The 17909-nt window shown below is 48.7% G+C and overlaps 2 protein-coding genes across 2 annotated transcripts in view; one reads left to right on the top strand and one right to left on the bottom strand.

Moving 5' to 3' along the window:
* The first annotated feature begins 256 nt into the window (after positions 1-256).
* Positions 257-9704, top strand: CUNH10orf120 (chromosome unknown C10orf120 homolog). Its single transcript, XM_045854527.1, has 3 exons — positions 257-375; positions 8180-8255; positions 8955-9704. The coding sequence occupies exons 1-3, from the start codon at positions 257-259 to the stop codon at positions 9702-9704; spliced, it is 945 nt and encodes a 314-aa protein (XP_045710483.1).
* A 760-nt stretch (positions 9705-10464) lies between these two features.
* The window catches only part of DMBT1 (deleted in malignant brain tumors 1), a 57376-nt gene continuing 49931 nt past the window's right edge, over positions 10465-17909 (bottom strand). Inside the window, 5 exon segments of the mRNA XM_045854000.1 lie at positions 10465-10917; positions 12044-12315; positions 14092-14480; positions 16046-16230; positions 17111-17319. Of these exon segments, the coding sequence (XP_045709956.1) occupies positions 10904-10917; positions 12044-12315; positions 14092-14480; positions 16046-16230; positions 17111-17319 (1069 nt within the window). The 3' untranslated portion in view covers positions 10465-10903.

Genomic DNA, 17909 nt, shown 5'->3' with positions numbered 1-17909 from the left:
CATGGCTGAATGAACTAGTGGAATGGAAAGAAGTGTTCATAGACTCAGCGAGCTCTGGATTGTGAAAAGGGTTTGGAAAGAAGGATTTTTCCAAAGGAATACTCAATCTATTCTCTCATTGAGACCGCTCTGCAAGCTGGGTGAATCCAATGTGTCAGTCACCGTGTCCTGCAGGGATGGCCTCTGGGCTTCTCCTGTGTGTAGGACACCCAAGGTCAGCCAGGTCCACGTCTGCTCATGATGGACGAGTTGGATCATGGGTAGGAGGGCTGAGGGCTATGACTTCAGCTCAGAGCACCTGGGTCTTGATTCTTCCCCTGTGATTTTGGGCAATGCACTTAGCTCCTCTGAGCCTTGGTTTCCTCATCTGAAAAGGTGAGATAAGACCACCTGAGGTGAGATAATGCTCAATCTAGAAGGTTCTTGGGAGGATTCGGTAAAATTAAGTGTCTCTAAGAGATCTGTAAATTTCACAAGCAAGTTTATTCTTTCTCAATAGATGTCCTCCTAATAGAGTTTTTGGGCTTTTCTAATGGTCTCACTGCCATTGACCAGAGATACAGTCAAATTCAGCCAAGGCAGGAAGCAGGTGGGCATAAAGGGAGAGAGGGCGTTCCACAGGCAAAAGTAACCAAAGCTGGTGCAATATTTACAGGCCAAAAGTGAATCCTCGGTTTGCTTTTCTATGACTCAGTCTCTCTTTGGAACCCCCATTCTGCCTTCGGCAGACTCTGCAGTTTAGTTAAATGAAGCCTAAATAAGAGGGGTAAAGTAAAACAATAGACAACTCCTGATATTTGCCTAGAACTTAATTATCACCGAGTGTTTCACATTTGTTATTTCATTTTAATTCTTTTAATACTTTTGGGAGTTAGAACAGTAAGCCGTATGTCCATTTCACAGACAGGGAATCTGAGACATGGAGAGACGGACTCTCATGCCCAAGGTCAGCTGGTGAGAAGTTAAAGCTGTATAGTGAGAGATTGAAGCCGTATGGTGAGAACTCAGGCTGGCTGTTCTGTGTCTCTGTGTCCTTAAAAAGACGCACGAGACAAGTGGGTCCTCTGTTTCCCTAAGTTGTGTTATGCATTTATTGTAATTTCTGGGATTATCCTCAACTTCAGGTCTGTAACTCGGGCAGATGCTATGGTACATGTGGTGGTCATTGCCACCTGACTCCACCAACCCAGCGCTTAACCAGACCCTTGCAGAACACGTGGCCTGTGAAACAGATGTTACCCTGCTTCCCAGACCAACTATATAATGGGATAGCATGGCATCTGTTAATTAAAAAACAATAAAAGTTAAACATTTAATCCTCTAGTGATAAAAGCATGACTTTTTTCAATTAATTTATTTTATTAAAATACCATAATTAAGGAACCACGGAATAACTGTATTTTGTCAGGCACAATAAAAACAAAATTGAAACCTGTGTCATCAAGAAAACATGTTATTCCTGGCTTCCTAGCACACATATGATGGGATTGTTGAGAGACAAGGCTGGCAGGTGGCCCCACCCCACAGGGGCAGCTCCTGGAAGACAAAGTTCCGCCTGATGAAAGACTGCTCCCTGGGAGGGCGGGGCATGGGAGGGGCAGGCCAGGCCCCTCTTCTGGGAAACCATCCTGGAGTTTTCATATAACAGTATTTCCTTGGTCACATAAACCACCCAACAGCTCATGCTAGGAATATCTCTGACTAAATATTTTAAACTCCTAACTTGTGAGGGCTTTGGAATCAGACTGGCCAAGCACAGAAATGTTCCCATGGCGAACGGGCCAGGCATGTTTTCTGAAAACCACGGTTGTGGGTGCGTCTGAAGAAGCACCTAAGTCAACAGTGGCCTCAGATGATAATTCTCATGATCCTCACAAGCCTGACCTGCAGACAGAGACCAGCGGTGCACGCCGTCCTCTCATGGCCTGGACAGAAGCTTGAGTCCTTAAATAAACTCAGTTTGTGGAAAAGACCGGCAGTTCATACAGGCATTTGAAAACCCAGGGGAAAGCAGCGGAGATGCTTCCAGGCAGAGGACACATTGCATTTCCAGGCAGGAAGAGATCACTGCAGAGGAGAGGAGAGGGGAGGAGGAGGGTACTCCCTGCATTTCATGAAAGGTTTGGAAGACTCCTCCCCCAAGATAATGGGGACACCTGGTGAAGTTTCCTGAAGAGCCCGTGGTGACTCAGGATTGACACCTACCAGCAGGGCTGGTGTTCACCAGCCTAGACCACTGTCATTGTGCCATTGTAAAAAGATGGCAGATCTATCTTACTGGTGGGTAATGAGCCCCCCAGTACCCCATACAACCCTTTGGAACGCCACCTCCCTTCCTGAGCCCAGAGCTCCCCAACATAAAATGCAAACACAGAGACCAGATTGGTCATCTCTGTGGTGGCCCTGTATCAGGACGTCGGTATTTCAAATATCACCCAGCTGACCAGGGCAGCAGACTAAAACTCTCTGTCTGGTGTGTTTCAGAAGCAGATGCCTCCTAGAACTTTTGCATCATTTGAAATATATATGCATATTTAAATGTAGCTCATAGCTACACACACCTTAACAATAGGTTAACAAGGCTAACAATAATGGCTCATATTGACTGGACATTCTTTACCAATGAATGTCCAGTCAATATGAGTTGTTTTCATTGTTGACCTTGGTGGTGGTCCTTGATTCAGACCAGACCTGCCATTGGAGGGTAGTGGCACTGGGCACAGCTAAACCCTTGCCTCTCAGTGTTTTCCTGGGCGAGTTTCCACCATTTATATTCAATTTTAATCTCCTTATCAGCCCGATTTGCATCGTTCAGTCGCCACACCATTTCCTGGGGAATCTAAGCTCTGATCATATTGAGATTGGTGGTTTTTTGTTTTGTTTTGCTTTTTCTAACTTTCCATACTGTGACCTTGCTCAAATCAGCGAAACTTGCCCTCAGTACAGAGGTTCCTTTGTCAAACTCCCTTCAACGGACCTCCTGAGAAGGAGGAGGAGGGGAACCAGCCTCTGGCAGCTGCTGTGGGTCCTCCCCGCGGATTGACACAGGGGCCTTCCTGGAAGCAAAGACTCTCTAAATGCAAAATCGCTTGTATTTGTGACTTCTGTGTGTGTGTGTGTGCGTGTGTGTGTGTGTTGTGGGGAGGAGTAGGTTCTCTCTTCGCAGCATTTCTCTCTCCTTGTAAATTAATTCTAATACAGTTTTCCCATCATTTCTTCGCTACCTTCTCACTTTGACCTCATCATCAGAGCTTCCACACATCAGAAGTGGTAGAGCTGACACTTGAACCCATGATGAACCCCTTCACTGAGGAGCGATACATTTCTTCTCAAAATGAAGACACCTGAGCTTCTTCTCTTCCTTCTCTTTCATTTGCATGGGTCACTGTCGCTGTATCCAGGGCGCTGACTTATTAAGGGTCTTAGGTCATTACCAGCAAAGGTGAGTGTCCACTTCTGGTGTGCCAAGTACCTAGTTTGAGGACAGAAATTGCTTTTTTCTCTTATCTGCACTTCAAGTTAATCACCCTTTTTAAAAGCTATCTTTTGTCTTTGGATTTGGTCTGTAAAACAGATAATCTTTTATTCTTACTTCCTGGAATGCTATATCTTACTTAAACATTAGGGAGGAATAGGTATAGGTCTTAAGAATGATAAAAGTGATTGATTCTGAAGCATAATGTATCAAGTCTTGGTAGAATAAAACAAAACTCTGTAGCCCAAGTGTCCCTGTGACAATTTACTTTGGCTTGAACTGACCTCTGTCTACTCTGTCATGCTCCATATCATTTTACAATACTCATGCTAGATTTTATTCCAAAGCCCAGAATTTAAAAGATGGCTCAGAGTTGTAGAAATTCTCTGGGAAGCATTTGCAGGATCGGATCAACTGAACTTGCAGAACAACAGCCTTCTTACTCCTTGTCCACGGTACGATGTTCCCAGGAGCCATGGAAGGTGGTGACTGCAGCTACTGTCTCTGAACTTTAGAACCTGGACAAGACCTGGTGTGTGAACTACTCCAAGTCTGGCTAGAAGCCACAGCCAGGTAAAGTCACTCTATATTTTCCCCGGACACTTAAAACATCTCACATTGCTTTAATGTGCCTAAAACCAATGTCCTTGAAACTGTAACTGACCTTTTCAAATTTGGAAAGGAATTTGCTACAGTTTACAAAACAAAAACCAATGGGATAAGTTGTGAAAGTATGGAGACCACCACCCACTTGGAGAGCAAACATTCTTTCCTGCTTCCGTATCTTTTAGAATAGTGGAATGTTTCCCTCCAATAATTGCCACATGACGTCATAGTTAAGATAAGTATATCATTCATGGAGAAACTTGTTTTAAAAATAAATCATAGATAGTAACTTCCTAAAGGAGAAGAATGCCATGGTCATGTTGTGGTGGCTTTTACATCTAACGTATGTTTCTTTTATTATTTTTCCACGCTTAATCATCATGCTAGTTGCCTAAACTTAGGATATCTTAAAGCCATGGTCTATAGTTACAAGTGTAGTTAGGTTTCAGTTAGTCTCTTCTAAATTGCACCCCTTCTCAAGCAAACCTCATCTGCACACAGCAAAGCACAGCAAGAGGCCACTTGCCTAAATGACTACAGGAGAAAGGCAAGAAAGCTCTGAGTGAACGTTAGAGCCATGGGGTATTTAACAACCATGCAGAGGAAGTCCCCAGAGGGAAAGTCCTCAGAGGAACACCCCATATTCTGCCTGAAAGGACTGTGATCCAAACTACATGTGACTTAGACTGAGAAAGTAAAAGGAAGGAAAGACGGACAATGCAACCACAGAATCAGAAAGACTTCATCTTGAATTTCAACCTAAATAGCATTTAACACTGACCTACGTTGCATCCTAAATCATGACCACTGAAAAGACAATGGAGAATCATTTGCACTGGACTCGGCCCAAAGAGATGACAGCAGTATTTGCATAGAGAGGAGCTAAGCCTTGTCCTACCTTCATTGTCTAATATCCCAGACCTGCTGGACCACCCCTGCCTGCACCTTAAGCCTGTTGTAGCAAAGCATTTGCACTTCTCACATCTGAGTGCCAGGACTCTGAACCAGTACAATTTTTTACATTGAAAATTAGCACATAATAGCGTATATGGATATTGAATTATAATGTCCTACACCTGACCCTTATATAATGTGATTAACCAACCAATGCTACCTCTTTTTTTTTTAATTACACTTTTTTTCTTTCCGCCAAGGTGGAGGCATAGGTAGATACACTGTGCCTCCTTAAACAACCAAAAGAGGGCAGCAACAAATTTAAAAAAACAACCAGAAGTGACAGACAATTGAACCGTATGGAAGTCTGACAACCTAGGAGTTAAAGAAGAAATATTCATCCAGACCAAATAGGAGGGGTGGAGATGGGCAGTCAGGGCAGAGAGTGATAAGTTTGTTCACATACCAGTCAAATGCCAGTCTCAACCTGTCACTGAATATGTCAGGCGTGAATACGCCAGGCGTGGCCTCTCTTATTGACAGCTCCTCCTTGCTCCAGGGACTCAGATTTGCCACCAGCCCACATGGACTTGAGCAACTCCTTTCCAGCCCTTTGTCTTTAGTTCTCTGCAGGTGGACAGACCCCCGTAAACCTTTGTCTGGTCGGCTAGGTGGAGTGCACCTCCCAGAGGGCCAATTTCTCACCCTCCACATTCTCTTTTCAGTGGTTCACTTCTCAGGTGGGGCAGGTAGCAACCCTGATAGGAGACAAAGCTGAATTAAATATGCCCTTGGGCAAGGGGCACAGCAAGTCAAGAATGGAGGCAGGTATCTGCCTATCATGGGAGGGAGAGTAACCCTTCAACCCTACAATCTTAACTTGGAGTGGCTCCAGGTGGAAGGGTCTTTTCTCCTGTTTTATTTGCATCTAGATTTCACAAGGACTGACAGGCGGGCAGGAGCATTCCAAACACAGGAAGGCTGCCCCTCCCCTTGTCTTCTGCCTTGTCTGGTTGTAGTGGAACCAGCAGAACCACAGCTGCGTTTGCCTAGCACTGTCTCCATGCTAGACTAATACAGGAGGATGTTACAATAGTATAAGGGAGACCACAGGCCACACAGCCCCACCATAATCCCATGGAATCTCAGAACAGCTCAGTCACCTGTGTGATAGCCCTATGGGAAGTTAGGCAGATCTTTCCCCTGACTCTCCAGGGAAGCCATTAAGCCCAGTGAACTCAGGCATTAGTCCAGCTACAAGCTCAGGCATGTACTTCCGGTTTCAAGGGAAGAGGGCAGGTGTCTTAGGCATGGACCTAGTGTGGTACCTCCAGCAGTGAAAGAGGGACAACACAATACCCAACTGACCCCACAGCAGAAAGCCAAGGAGGAAGGGGTAATTTAAAGCTAGAAAGGAAAGGATCGTTTTCTTTCTTTTCTTTTTTAATTTTTTATTTTTAATGAAATACTTCTGAATTTTATTGTTGTTCAAGTACAGTTTTCTGCCTTTTCATTTTAATATGAAGACATTTGAAGGCAAATCGGTAGAGACAGAAAGTAGACTGTAAGACAGGCAGTTGTCAGCAGGTTAACTGTAAAGAGGCATAAGGGATCTTTTGGGGGGATGGAAATGGTCCACAATTGATTAGTGGAGGCAGTTGCATGGCTTGGTAAATTTACTAAAAATCATTGAAGTGCATGTCTAAAACAGGTGAATTTTATGGTGATCTCAATAAAATGAGATCACCATAAAATGCTCAGCAGTTTTTAAAAATTAAACTGCTGAGCATGCCACCTCATTCAAGGGGAGGTATTAGGCCAGCCTCATGCCCCCAGGGGAAAAGAGTCAACTCTTCAGTGTGGCCTCAGGCTCTTCCAATCTTTGCCTGTCCTTTTCCTGGCTTCTTCCCCCACCATGTCCCCTACCCCATTTCTCCAGCAAACCCAAGCTGCTTCCAGTGTCCGGAGCACACCAGGCTCTCCCAGACTCTCCCCCTTTGCTGTGTCCTGTGTGTGGAAGGCCCATGCCTCCTGCCTGCCTGACTTGTCCTTCAGGAGTTAGTGGAGAGGTCACTTGCTCAGTAAGGTGATCAGTTTAAGCCCAGATCTTCCAAGGTCAAGAGCAGAGGGACTCACCAAGCATAAGAGAGCCAGATCTCATGCTTGGACCTCACCCAAGTCCTCTCTCTGGGACTCACTTCCTCCTGTTAACCCTGGGGTCCTGGCATGGGAGGCACTGCCTGCTCTCCCTAATCCTCCCTCCCTTCAGCCCCAAATGTAACCTTATGGGCAAGACCAGACTGGAACCATCAAAGCTCAGGCTCACTGCTCAGGGGAGTATCTGGGTTCTGAAAGACAAGCAAGTTGCCAAAAAGGAGAGAGGTATCTGAGACATGAGGGAAGTAGAAACGGCAGCCTAGAAGATCATTTCAAGAAGCATGGATAGTGGCCCAGAATGGACCATGAGAAACTAAGACTGGAGAGGTGATGCCATACCAGAGAGAGAGATTTGAGCTGACTGAGCCTGCATCCCAAAAGAACCAAGTGGTCTTTCATGGCTTGCAAGTAACAATGACATGGTCAGATCATCTCTGTGGCAACTCTCTTCCTCTACACACCAACTTGACCCTAGGGCATACCTTGATGCCTGAACTCAGACCTCACAATAGCTCCCAAGTGGACCAGTTATGATGCAAGAAGGGGTAGTGACTGCCCCTTCATTTCCCATGAAACTGTCTGAGAAAGATTAACTCCAGTCATTGACACCTCCCATCCTAGCCTATTGCCAGAGTATGATCAGAGAGTGGGAGAATGGCTGTCAGAAGACTGGAAAACAGAGGCCTGGAGATCCAGGGGCCCAAGAAAGGAAGGCTGCAGAGGGGAAGCCAAGCAAGAATGGAATACCAGCCAGAACACTGAACATGGGTGATTCTCTTCAGGGTAAAGATCACCTGTGTTGCCAAGGAGATCGATGTTCTGCTTCACTTTTGGGGTGAGTGTAGCTGTGTTTCCTGTCCATTCCTTCCCATGCATCTCAGACCAAGGCCAAGTGGAAGAACCCACCCTGAGGCTGCAGATACCTGGGTCACTGTGGCCTTGGCCTAATTAATGGAGAATTGCTCTTTGTAAGAGCTCCCATTCCCAAACAAGGACCTAGGAAGACCCTCTCCAGAATTCTCATGCACCTGTCTCTTTGCCTTCCAGGCCATGGATCCAATTCTGCCAATCAGACCCACGCATGGCCCTCGGGAAATACTCCCCTTTGGAGAAAGAGATCCTAGTAAGTGTCCTGATGTTTATACAGAGTGAGGCCCTGCTGAAGGCAGGTTGTTACCCTAGGTCAGGGGTGTCCAACCTTTTGGTGTCTCTGGCCCACATGGAAGAAGAAGAGCTGTCTCGGGCCACATACTAAATACATTGCAACATGTAATCACAAAAAAAATCTCATAATGTTTTAAGTAAATTACAATTTTATAAATTTATAGTGATCCATGAGCCTTGAGTAGGACACCCCTGCTCTAGGGGGAGCCAGAGGTTCCCAAACAACCAGCAGTAGAGATGTAAGTCTCCCAAACAGGACTCAAGTCGGCTGAGTCTGCTAGTGGCTTTTACACTTGCATAGTAAAATACTCTCTTCTTTCAATGTCCCAAATAGGAATACAACTGTAAGTGATAACAAATGGCAGAGATACCGTTTCTTGAGCCCTTACTTTGCACTAGTGGCTCTGGTAGATGATGTTTTCCAGAGGCAAACAGTGGTTCTGTGGGTCAGTGAAGTTCTTTCAAGTTCATAGTACCCAAGCAGAGTCAGGAGTGGACCCCAGGCTTGCCTGACCCAAAGACTCACCCTCTTGCCCACTACACAGGGACTCAGACACACTCAGCAATGAGGGGAGAAGGTGCCACTAGCTAATTCTTCCTGTGGACACCCCCTGCTCCTGTCCTGGGGACACTCTAATAACCCCCGTCTCATTGTCAGCGTCTAGGTGGGGTTCACACCATAGCATCAAGAAAGTTTCTGACTTATAAGCAAGAGGAGGAACGGAAGATGCTCAAGAAACTCCAGTTGCTGTCTTCAGACTACAAACAGGTGGTGGAATATAAAAAACGACAATCCTCAGCCTGTTCCACCTGCTGGCCTGCAGAAGCAGTATGGAAGGCCAGGGTGGTCGTGCCCCCAGAAGAGCTGAAAGTGCCACGACGAGAGCGGCATGACATCAGCAAGCACAAGGAGCGCATGCAGTTCGCTCGAGCCCTGAGAAGTAACCCGCAGCTACCCTCCATTCTAAGGGCGAGGAACTCCTCAGTTCTGTCCTCAGGGGCCCTGGGCCCAATGACCAGAGACAACGTCTGGGAAGATGAGGGTGAGGATGATGACGACAATGACTACGATGACGACATGCAAGAGGAGAGAGAGAGAAAAACCTCAAAGAGACAAGAAATAAAAATGAATGTAATTTTCAAGGCAGAAAAAAACAAAAAATGTTTAACATACCAGCCCTCAGACCTGAAACCATTCTTTCCCACAAAGAAAGTGGAACGGTCCATCACCGGCTTAACGAACCGCAATCTTTTTCCCGTGGCTGAATTCCCGGGAGACCTACTGCTGATGAACCAGGCCTGCCTGTCACGAGGCATCCACCCCAGTGAGGCGACAAAGGCCAACTGCCTGGAAGGAGAGAGTGTCTGGAGAGAGTACACGGGAAAACCAGCATCTCACCATTATTGAAGGTTTATTGATTGATTGCCTATGGCGAACTAAGCGTCATGATCCTTGTTTTTCTTGCCACTCTGCCTGCCTGGGTGCCTTTCCTCCCTGTCTTCTGGGACCCGAACGCTGGGTGTCCTCAAGGTATGATCTACCTGCTAAGGCTTCCCGATTTCAGGCAGCTCCTGGCTCTTGGCTCCCACCTACCTTCCAGGATGTAGGCTCCTCCTCTTCATCTTCTCCCACGGCACCCCAAAATTTAGTTGTTTAAAACAATAATCATTAATTTAGCTTGTAATTCTGTGGGTCAGCAATTTAGGCTGAGCTCAGCTGGGAGACCCTCATGTGTCAGCAATCAACTGGCTTCAGGTAGGTGGCTCCTCCTGGGGGTTGACAACCAACAGCTGGGTCCATGGGAGTGACTGGGCCAGGTTTCCTCCCTCCAGCAGGTTAGCCCAAGGGTGTTCACAGGGCCATTGCAGGACCCAAGAGAGTAAGTGGAACTTTGCAAGTTCCTTTGAAGCCCAGACTTCGAACTGCCACACCACCATGGTGTCCCATTCTGTTGACCAAAACAAAAGCATTCCCTGCTTTGGGCAGAACCAAACATGCCATGGACAAAGGAAGACAACTTACTTATCCATTCTCAGGAAGGTTCTGGAAAGCAAAGGGCAGAGGCCGGTGACGTCGATCATTTCTTTGGACAGCCCACCCTACTTAGCTTCGTTTGAAGGTATCTAGTGCTTAGGTGAGTCACTACAAACAATGACCAAACTGATACTTGCTTGAAATCAATTCTTTATTCGGCTTCTCCTATAAATTGAGAGGTTAAGATGTACACACACTACAGGGCTAAGAAGTGAGTTTCTAAAAGGTCAGAACAGTAATTCTCTAGAGGGAGCTCTGCACCTGTGAGCGTTTGGCACACAGTCACACGCAGGGTTTTAGATGCAGCAGCTGCTGGCCCGACATTCAGACCCAGCACTGAGACCGGTTTTAGGAAAAGCTGCCCCTGACTTTTCCCACCCCCATCCACCATAAGCCTGGGCCATAGTAAACAGAGTTGGGGTGCTGTTGGGTGCCATGCTCAAGGCACATGTTTCTGGCTTGTTTGTCTGTGCTCTTGGGGCCCAGGTCTGAGTATTGTCCTGAGCCTTCATTCCTCTGATATCACGTCGCAGAGCCACCATTTGTAGGGGCAAGCAGTATCCAGACCCCCCCTATTGTGGTGCCCCTGGAAGAGAAGGGAGAGGAGAGGAGTGAGCAGGGTCCTTGTCATCCCATCACACCCATCTCCCTACCCTGACACCCTCCCCACAGCTCTGACTCCCCTTAGAGGTACCCTGCACTGTCCTCTCCGTCTGGAATGGTAAGCATTTTAGGGGTGAGGCTTTTTACCTGTTTCTGTTTTTAGTTATTTGTCTCCTGGCACATAGTAGGCCTTCAGCAAATATGCATGGTATGAATGAATAAGTAAGGAAAGAGACTAGAATCAGCCCAACATGGGATGGCCTGAATACGGGCCACGAGGAGAGAGAGCTGTTAAAGATGCTCCAGGGGGTGGAGCCGTGTCACCCAGGGGATGGCTTGTGAAGACTACTGCTACCCCAACACTGCCCCTGTCCCTGGAGCCACCACCTCTGGTGACCTGACCTGGCCTTGGCCTGCACCTGAAACCCTGGGACTCACTCTGCAGACACTTCCACATCCACACTCACAACAGATCAGCACACGTGGTCCCCACTCCAGGTGAGGACAATGAAATGGCTTGGCCAGTGTCAGCCCCTGGGAGCTGTCAGAAAACATCTGTCTTGCCTGTACCCCGTGGCCTTCTCACACCCTGGCTTCCTGTTCCTGGTACTCCAGGTTGTTCTCGTCAATGTCATCAGTAGTAATGTTCTCATTACAGTTGTTAATACCGGTGGCAATAACAACTTGAACAAAAGCCACCATTCATCACGCTCAGTGGCTGTAACAGGCAGAGGCCACGACACTTTACCTAACATTATTTTAGGCAACTCTCTCATCTGTCCCAACAGGTAAGTCTGAACAGTTTGGTCTTACAGATGAGGAGTCAGAACCCAGAGGTCAGAGGTGCCAGGTGGGTTTGCATCCCAGGTCAGATCTCCATTGACCAGACTCCACGTGTTGGTCCCTATTAGACCAGGAGCCCTTGGGAGAAGGCAGGAGGCAGGTGCAGCGGAACTCTGTCTCACTGGGCACGGCACAGCACAGCATGCCACACTCACAGTAGATGCCCAGTTCTCGGTGGAACACAACACCGACTGCAACACCCTGAGTCCCTGTGGGTCATGGGCCTGGGCCCCCGTGGGCACTGGGTTGGGAGGGTGGTCACCTACCCAGGGTCCTCTCCTCAGTGTGCAGGGGCCGCAGCTGGATGGGTCCCAGGGTGACATCCACCTTCTCCTGGTAGGAGCCCACGTCCCTCTTTGACCTCATCACGCAGCCTCTGTGGCAGCGGGAGGAGTAGTCGTAGGCCCTGCACACCACCATCTTACACCGCAGGTACACAGAGGGGAAGCGGTCCAGGATGTGGAAGGAGCTGAATTTGAAGCGGACGATGTGCGGCGATGGCTGAGTGTAGGATTGGTAGGTCTCGTCCTTCACACACCTGGAAGAAGAGAAAAGGAACCTGTTCACGCTCACCAGGGCCTCATCCATCGTGACTTGGACCCACTGGGTGTGGAACTCAACACCTGACTTCAGGGCACACCTCCTGTGGCACCCCATTGCCTGCTTTGGAATGCGTGGTTCCCACATTCACTCCTGGCTGTGCAGGAAAATCCTGGAGTTCGTGCACCTCAGCAGCATCTTAGAGCAGCGGGCCAGTCCAGGTGTCCACATTGACAAGCTGGCCCCATATTGCACAGTGACTGTGTGCTCAGTGGTCCCAGGTTACCCAGGTGAGACAGGAAGTGACAGGGCCCAGGAAGAGGACAGGAGGGAAGATGGCATTTCCTTCCCTCTCCATGTCTCAGGGTCAGGCAAGGTGACACCTGGCTACCCATGGGTGTCTTTGGTGCCTTCCCCTCTCCAAGGCTGTGTCACCTGACCCACCCCAGCATGGTCTGGGGACCCTGCAGGTGTCTGAAGCTCAAAGATAGTCTAATGGACATCCAGGTGGGTGATTTGTTTGATTCCCAGGTGTAGCCCATGAGTCCCTGAGCTCCAGATACAGCTGGGAATCATGTATCCCCATATGCACATCCTCCCTTCCCATAAAATTGCATTGCCTTATATACATGTACATGCCAGAGTTTGACCCAAAAGGTGCCTTTAATGGAGAGGACCCAAATCACTAACTACCTGGCATTAATCGCAATCATTGGACAGAACTTCAAAGGTCACCTGGTGACCATTTGTAAAAAGAGCATCTAGGGAAACTTCTTCCCCATCTTGGCTGCCAAGGAGGCTGTTGTGAATTGAACCACTGTGTAGCTGCTAGACAAATCTCAACCCCCATTTACCAAGTCGACACTTAATGAAAATTGTGCCCAGAAAGAGATGCTGTTCTTAGAGTCTCAAGGAGGAGTGAAATTTAACCTCCTGGCCCTGAGTCCTAGCAGATCGCCTTCCCCTGTCAGTACCACTTCTGTGTGAGGCAATTGTTACTGAGGTGCCAAGGTCAAATTATGAGCCCAGAAACGATGTAGACACCAATGGGCAGAGACGAAAGACGAGTCATTTCAGCTGCACACCCCAGTGTCCCTGTGAGCTCTCAAGAGTCCTGTACATAGGAAGACAAGACTCTATAAGACAGCCCAGCCCAGGCATCAAGGCCCTGGCCTGGACACCACTGGCCTTGCCTCTGCATCTTTGACCTTGGTGGGAACCCTGGACTCTGAGCACCTCTATGCCCAATTGATGTAGGTCAACATTCTGGGCCTTCAGTGCTATATTCATTGTGGACCACCTACTGTGCATTTTGTTTCCCAAATGCCCACCTACTCTTTCTCCTTTAATCCTCCCAGCAGCCTGTGATGTGTGCACCACTATGCTCATTTGATGGGTGAAAAAACTGGCTCAGAGAAGTGCACCTGCCCTCCCAGAGTGCTATGGATGGTCACGTGGCAGAGCTGGCATCTCAGTCTCCATCTGATTCAAAATGAATACTTCCTCACTACACCCACGTCCTTCTAATACTAAGGCTTGCCTTGAGTTCAGTGACCTGCAGCCAAAAGGTAGTTTACAACCAACCTGCTTGGTGACCACTGGTGAGTCATTCAATTCATCACACTCCCACCTCACTGTACGTTACTCAGATGGGACAACCTGACTGGTTAAGCTTGAGCTCTTAGGGCCAAATTCTGCATTCAGAAGCCTTGGGCTACTTGTGTTTGGGTGATCAGTGATAGGTTGAAGTCCCCCTCGTGAAAACATTCCTTACCCACTCCGGATTAGATAGTAAGTCAAAGATGTAAAGTCATTGGGATTTGGAGATGCCACACAGGTATCCACGAACAAAGCCAAAGAGGTGTTGGCATGAAGGATTTCAGCCTGAAGGTACAAACTCTGGTTCAAGTCCACATAGTACTGGCCGCTGGTGACAGGATGTAAGAATGAAGGGGATGTATAAAAGGAAATGTTCACGTCATAATTGCCATACTGCACTTCCTGGATGTCAATGCTGTTGTTAATGATGTACATTGTGTCCACCCAAGTACTCTGGAGCATTTTGCAGCTGACGTGAATGTGGATGTCCTTGGTCCTCTTGATGATGCCTCTTGAAGCAGCTGCCCTGATGACGTTGGAATAGGTGATGGTGTCACTGTCAACCTGGGAGAGGCAGGCAGGGGAGCAGAGTCAGGCCCATGTCTCCTGCTAAGAGACTCTCATTGCTGGTTCTGTTTGGAATGAGAGGGAAGCCACTCTACAGGCTTCAAGAAGCCTCCCAGAACCAGAGATGGCACAGGCCTACTGCCAGGGCCAGCATTATCTGGGATGGGCATGCTGCTTAACTTGTAGGACCCTCCTTTCACAATCCCCTCTTCTCTCCCACTTACAGGGGACCACCGTGGGGACCAGGTGTTGAGGCCCCCTGGGAGCTGCTCCTCATTGGGAGATGGATGTGTCCTGGTGATCCCTTGCCCTGTGGTATGACTAAGCTGAGTGTGGACTCCAGGGCTAAGGACCATTCTGGCTTGTTCTTTTTCATTGTCCCTGTTGGTGGGAGAAATCAGGGGAGGCAGGCATGTACTTAGGAGAGGGGCTGCCTGCAGTAGTTTGCACTGCACTGTCTGGATCGGTGGCTGGATCTGGGTCAGTGGCTATTGCAGTGTGGCATCTGAAGCTACCAGGGCTGAAAGTGACAGATCAGAGTTATTGTTGCAGCAGGTCTCTGGCCGCTGGAGCAAAGGGTCCTCCCCAGAGCTCAGATGGACAGTCAGGTGGACGTGGCGAGGCAGAGTACTCTGTCACAGCCTGCTTTCTCACTTCCTGCACCACATCAAGCACCAAATTCATAAGAATATTGCACCATTTGATGTGCCTACCACCTAGTGAGAGTGAGTTTTCTGGGGATGAGAACCTTGCACCAGGTGGTCTGTGAGCATCTCAAGCAAAGGATGCTTTCTTTCCCCAGGGCTTGGCATGTTCAATCACAGCATCAGTAGCATCAATAAATACCCCTGGAAGGGATGACAGGGACAGGGGTTGGAAGTCAAGCAAAAGCACTGTGGTGGAGTAGGATGGGACCAAGAGTAGCTTCTCTAATGGCCCAAATGGCCAAGAGGACGCAGGTGAACAAGGCCCCCTGGAAGTTCCAAGGTCATGATCATCTGGCTCTGAGTAAGTTGAGCCCAAGAGAATCATGGCCAGGAGGAGACCAGGGGAAACTCTTCCTTTCCCCAATACTGGGATGGTCAGAAGCAAACTTCTAGCCAGGTACAAGTTCCCACAAGCTGTGGGTGCTTTGGCAAGGAGGAGCACCATAGCAGCCTAAATGCAAACCCTAGAATGTAAGGCAACCTGATATGTTATCACCGAGGAAGGAGTAAGTTATGTTTGCATTCTTTCACTTAATGAGGCTCCCGCCCCTCTCACCCACCCCAACCACAAACTGTATAAGCTTCCAACTCTTGAAGCTGCTGGCATGAGTGGTGGCCAGCTGGGCCCTCTCGGTGCTGGAAAGTGCTGGAAACACTGCCTGCTGCCCTCACCCCATCCTCCTTCTTTCTCTTTGGATGTGGCAAGGAACAGATTTATATGCTCACCCTGATAACGTTCTGGTTACACAGACATAATCATGTCACCTGGCTCCCCAGAATTCTAGCAACACAGTGCACATATTCCAGTAAGAAAGCTTTCTCAGCAGGAGGTAGAGTGGGAAGGCCCAGGCTTACCTGCTGGGTGGTGCCACAGCCTGAGTGGGGAATTGTGAAGGTCACCTGGCTTGATGTTATATGGGGCCTACACTGGTAGACTCCGTTCCAGCTGGGAATGACAAGGTCACTGGCAGAATAGCCCAGGGATTCCAGGTAGCGCCTGCTCACATTGACTTGCATTTCATTCGACAGACAAAGCAGCTCTGGCAACCAAGGGCAGATAATGAAGTTAGCCAGCCCCCCAGCCCCAGAAAGTCCCTCTTAAGCTCCCCCCATACAGAGTTGCTGGGACCGAGGTGGCTGACAAAGACAGTCCACATGAGGATACACTCCCACCACCACCCCCTGAGGGGTCCTGTGGCTCCAGTGAGTCTCATTCTCAGGAGAGCCCTGTGTGGACTCAGGCACTGGGGACTCCTCAGGTGAAGAACCGAGGGCAGGATGTGAAAGGAGTGAAATGTTTGGCCAAGGTACCATTATCTAGAAAGTAAAGTAACGCTCCAGGTGAGTTGTGGGGATGCTGTGAGATAAGGTCCTGCAGCTATGGAGCAGGTTCAAAGCTTAAAATGCGGGTTGAAAATGAGCGCTTGTCCATCACCTGGCCCAGTCCCTGGCCAGCCTGTAAATGAGTCCATTTAACAGCTGGAATGGTGACCATGAGCCTCTGCTGGAAGTGGCTGAGTGACCAGTGACTTTCAGACAGCAGCCAAATGTGCCAGGTCTCAGGACATGTCACAGTGTCCCATGCTCTGGAATGGTCACAAGGCCTCAAGCCAGGGCTCACTTCTGCCCTCGGCACGGATGTCTCACTATATGCTGAAGGCATCATCTTGCACATTCTACTCCGTCTCTGCTGACCACATTAGTAATGTCAGTACACAGCATATTGGTCAGTTCTCACCCTTGACCTCATTTCTGGGCAGCTAGAGTCCCAAGACCCACTGCTCCTATTCCACTTCAGCACCAGATCAAGCCTCAGTGACCTGCCAGGGCTGCTCCTGGTTCCGGTCCCACCACCACAGAAAGGATGAGGAGGAGAGGGCTCTGGAGGGTGCCCCAACCCAGACAAGCCTGGGGACTTACTGGTGCTGTGGTTGGAGGGACTAGAGTAGTAGTCAGCCTGGAACCCCCTCCTGGTGACGCTGCCATCGCTGACAAAGCGGATGGACATGAAGTTGGATGATGAAGTGAAGGCGTCCCTTGCCCCGTGACAAAGCCGGGCCATGACAGGGGAGCTGTGGTAGGGGCCATCGAACACTTCGATGTAATCGTAGTTACAGTTCCCCTCGAGCCTGTGGAGACAGGACACATGGCTTTGGCTTCACCTCCCACCAGGAGTGGAGGCAGGAGGTCAGGTGTGGGTGTGGGGTCACCCCTAGGTCAGAAACTCTGAACAAAATTTAATAACTGAAAATAACAGATTCTCTTGAAGAAAGCAGAGGTTCCTCTCCCCATGGTCTGCATACATGGGTCTTAGTCCTTCCTGCTTTTTGGGGTCACACATTTGACATGTCCATCCCCTCTCTCGACAGCCCTTTGAATCATAGCAGGAAAGACTCCCACCCTGCCTTACACTTTCTTCCACAAAAAGAGCCTGGTTTCCCCTAGAATGAAATGAATATCCACGAATTCATGGTGATGGAAATGAGTTACTGAGTGAGCACAGGGTTGGACAAGTCAAATTCCCTCCCTGAAGGTTGGGTTCTTGCCTACAAGGGGATCATCCTATCCGTGCACAGAGCCCCTGTGAGGCTCAGATGGAATAGCTCATGGAAAGTGCTTCATAGAGTAAATGCTGTGGCCATTGCTGTCAAGATGCTGCCTGAAGAACCAGCCCTGGTGGGCCTCCCTCCATGGGACTTCATGAGCTTTAAATGAAGTC

This window comes from Phyllostomus hastatus, unplaced genomic scaffold (assembly GCF_019186645.2).
Source record: "Phyllostomus hastatus isolate PE091 unplaced genomic scaffold, TTU_PhHast_1.1 phas_scaffold_1066, whole genome shotgun sequence".
Taxonomy (NCBI): domain Eukaryota; kingdom Metazoa; phylum Chordata; class Mammalia; order Chiroptera; family Phyllostomidae; genus Phyllostomus; species Phyllostomus hastatus.
Note: the sequence above shows the minus strand (reverse complement) of the source record. Positions and strands in the feature narration are given on the sequence as shown.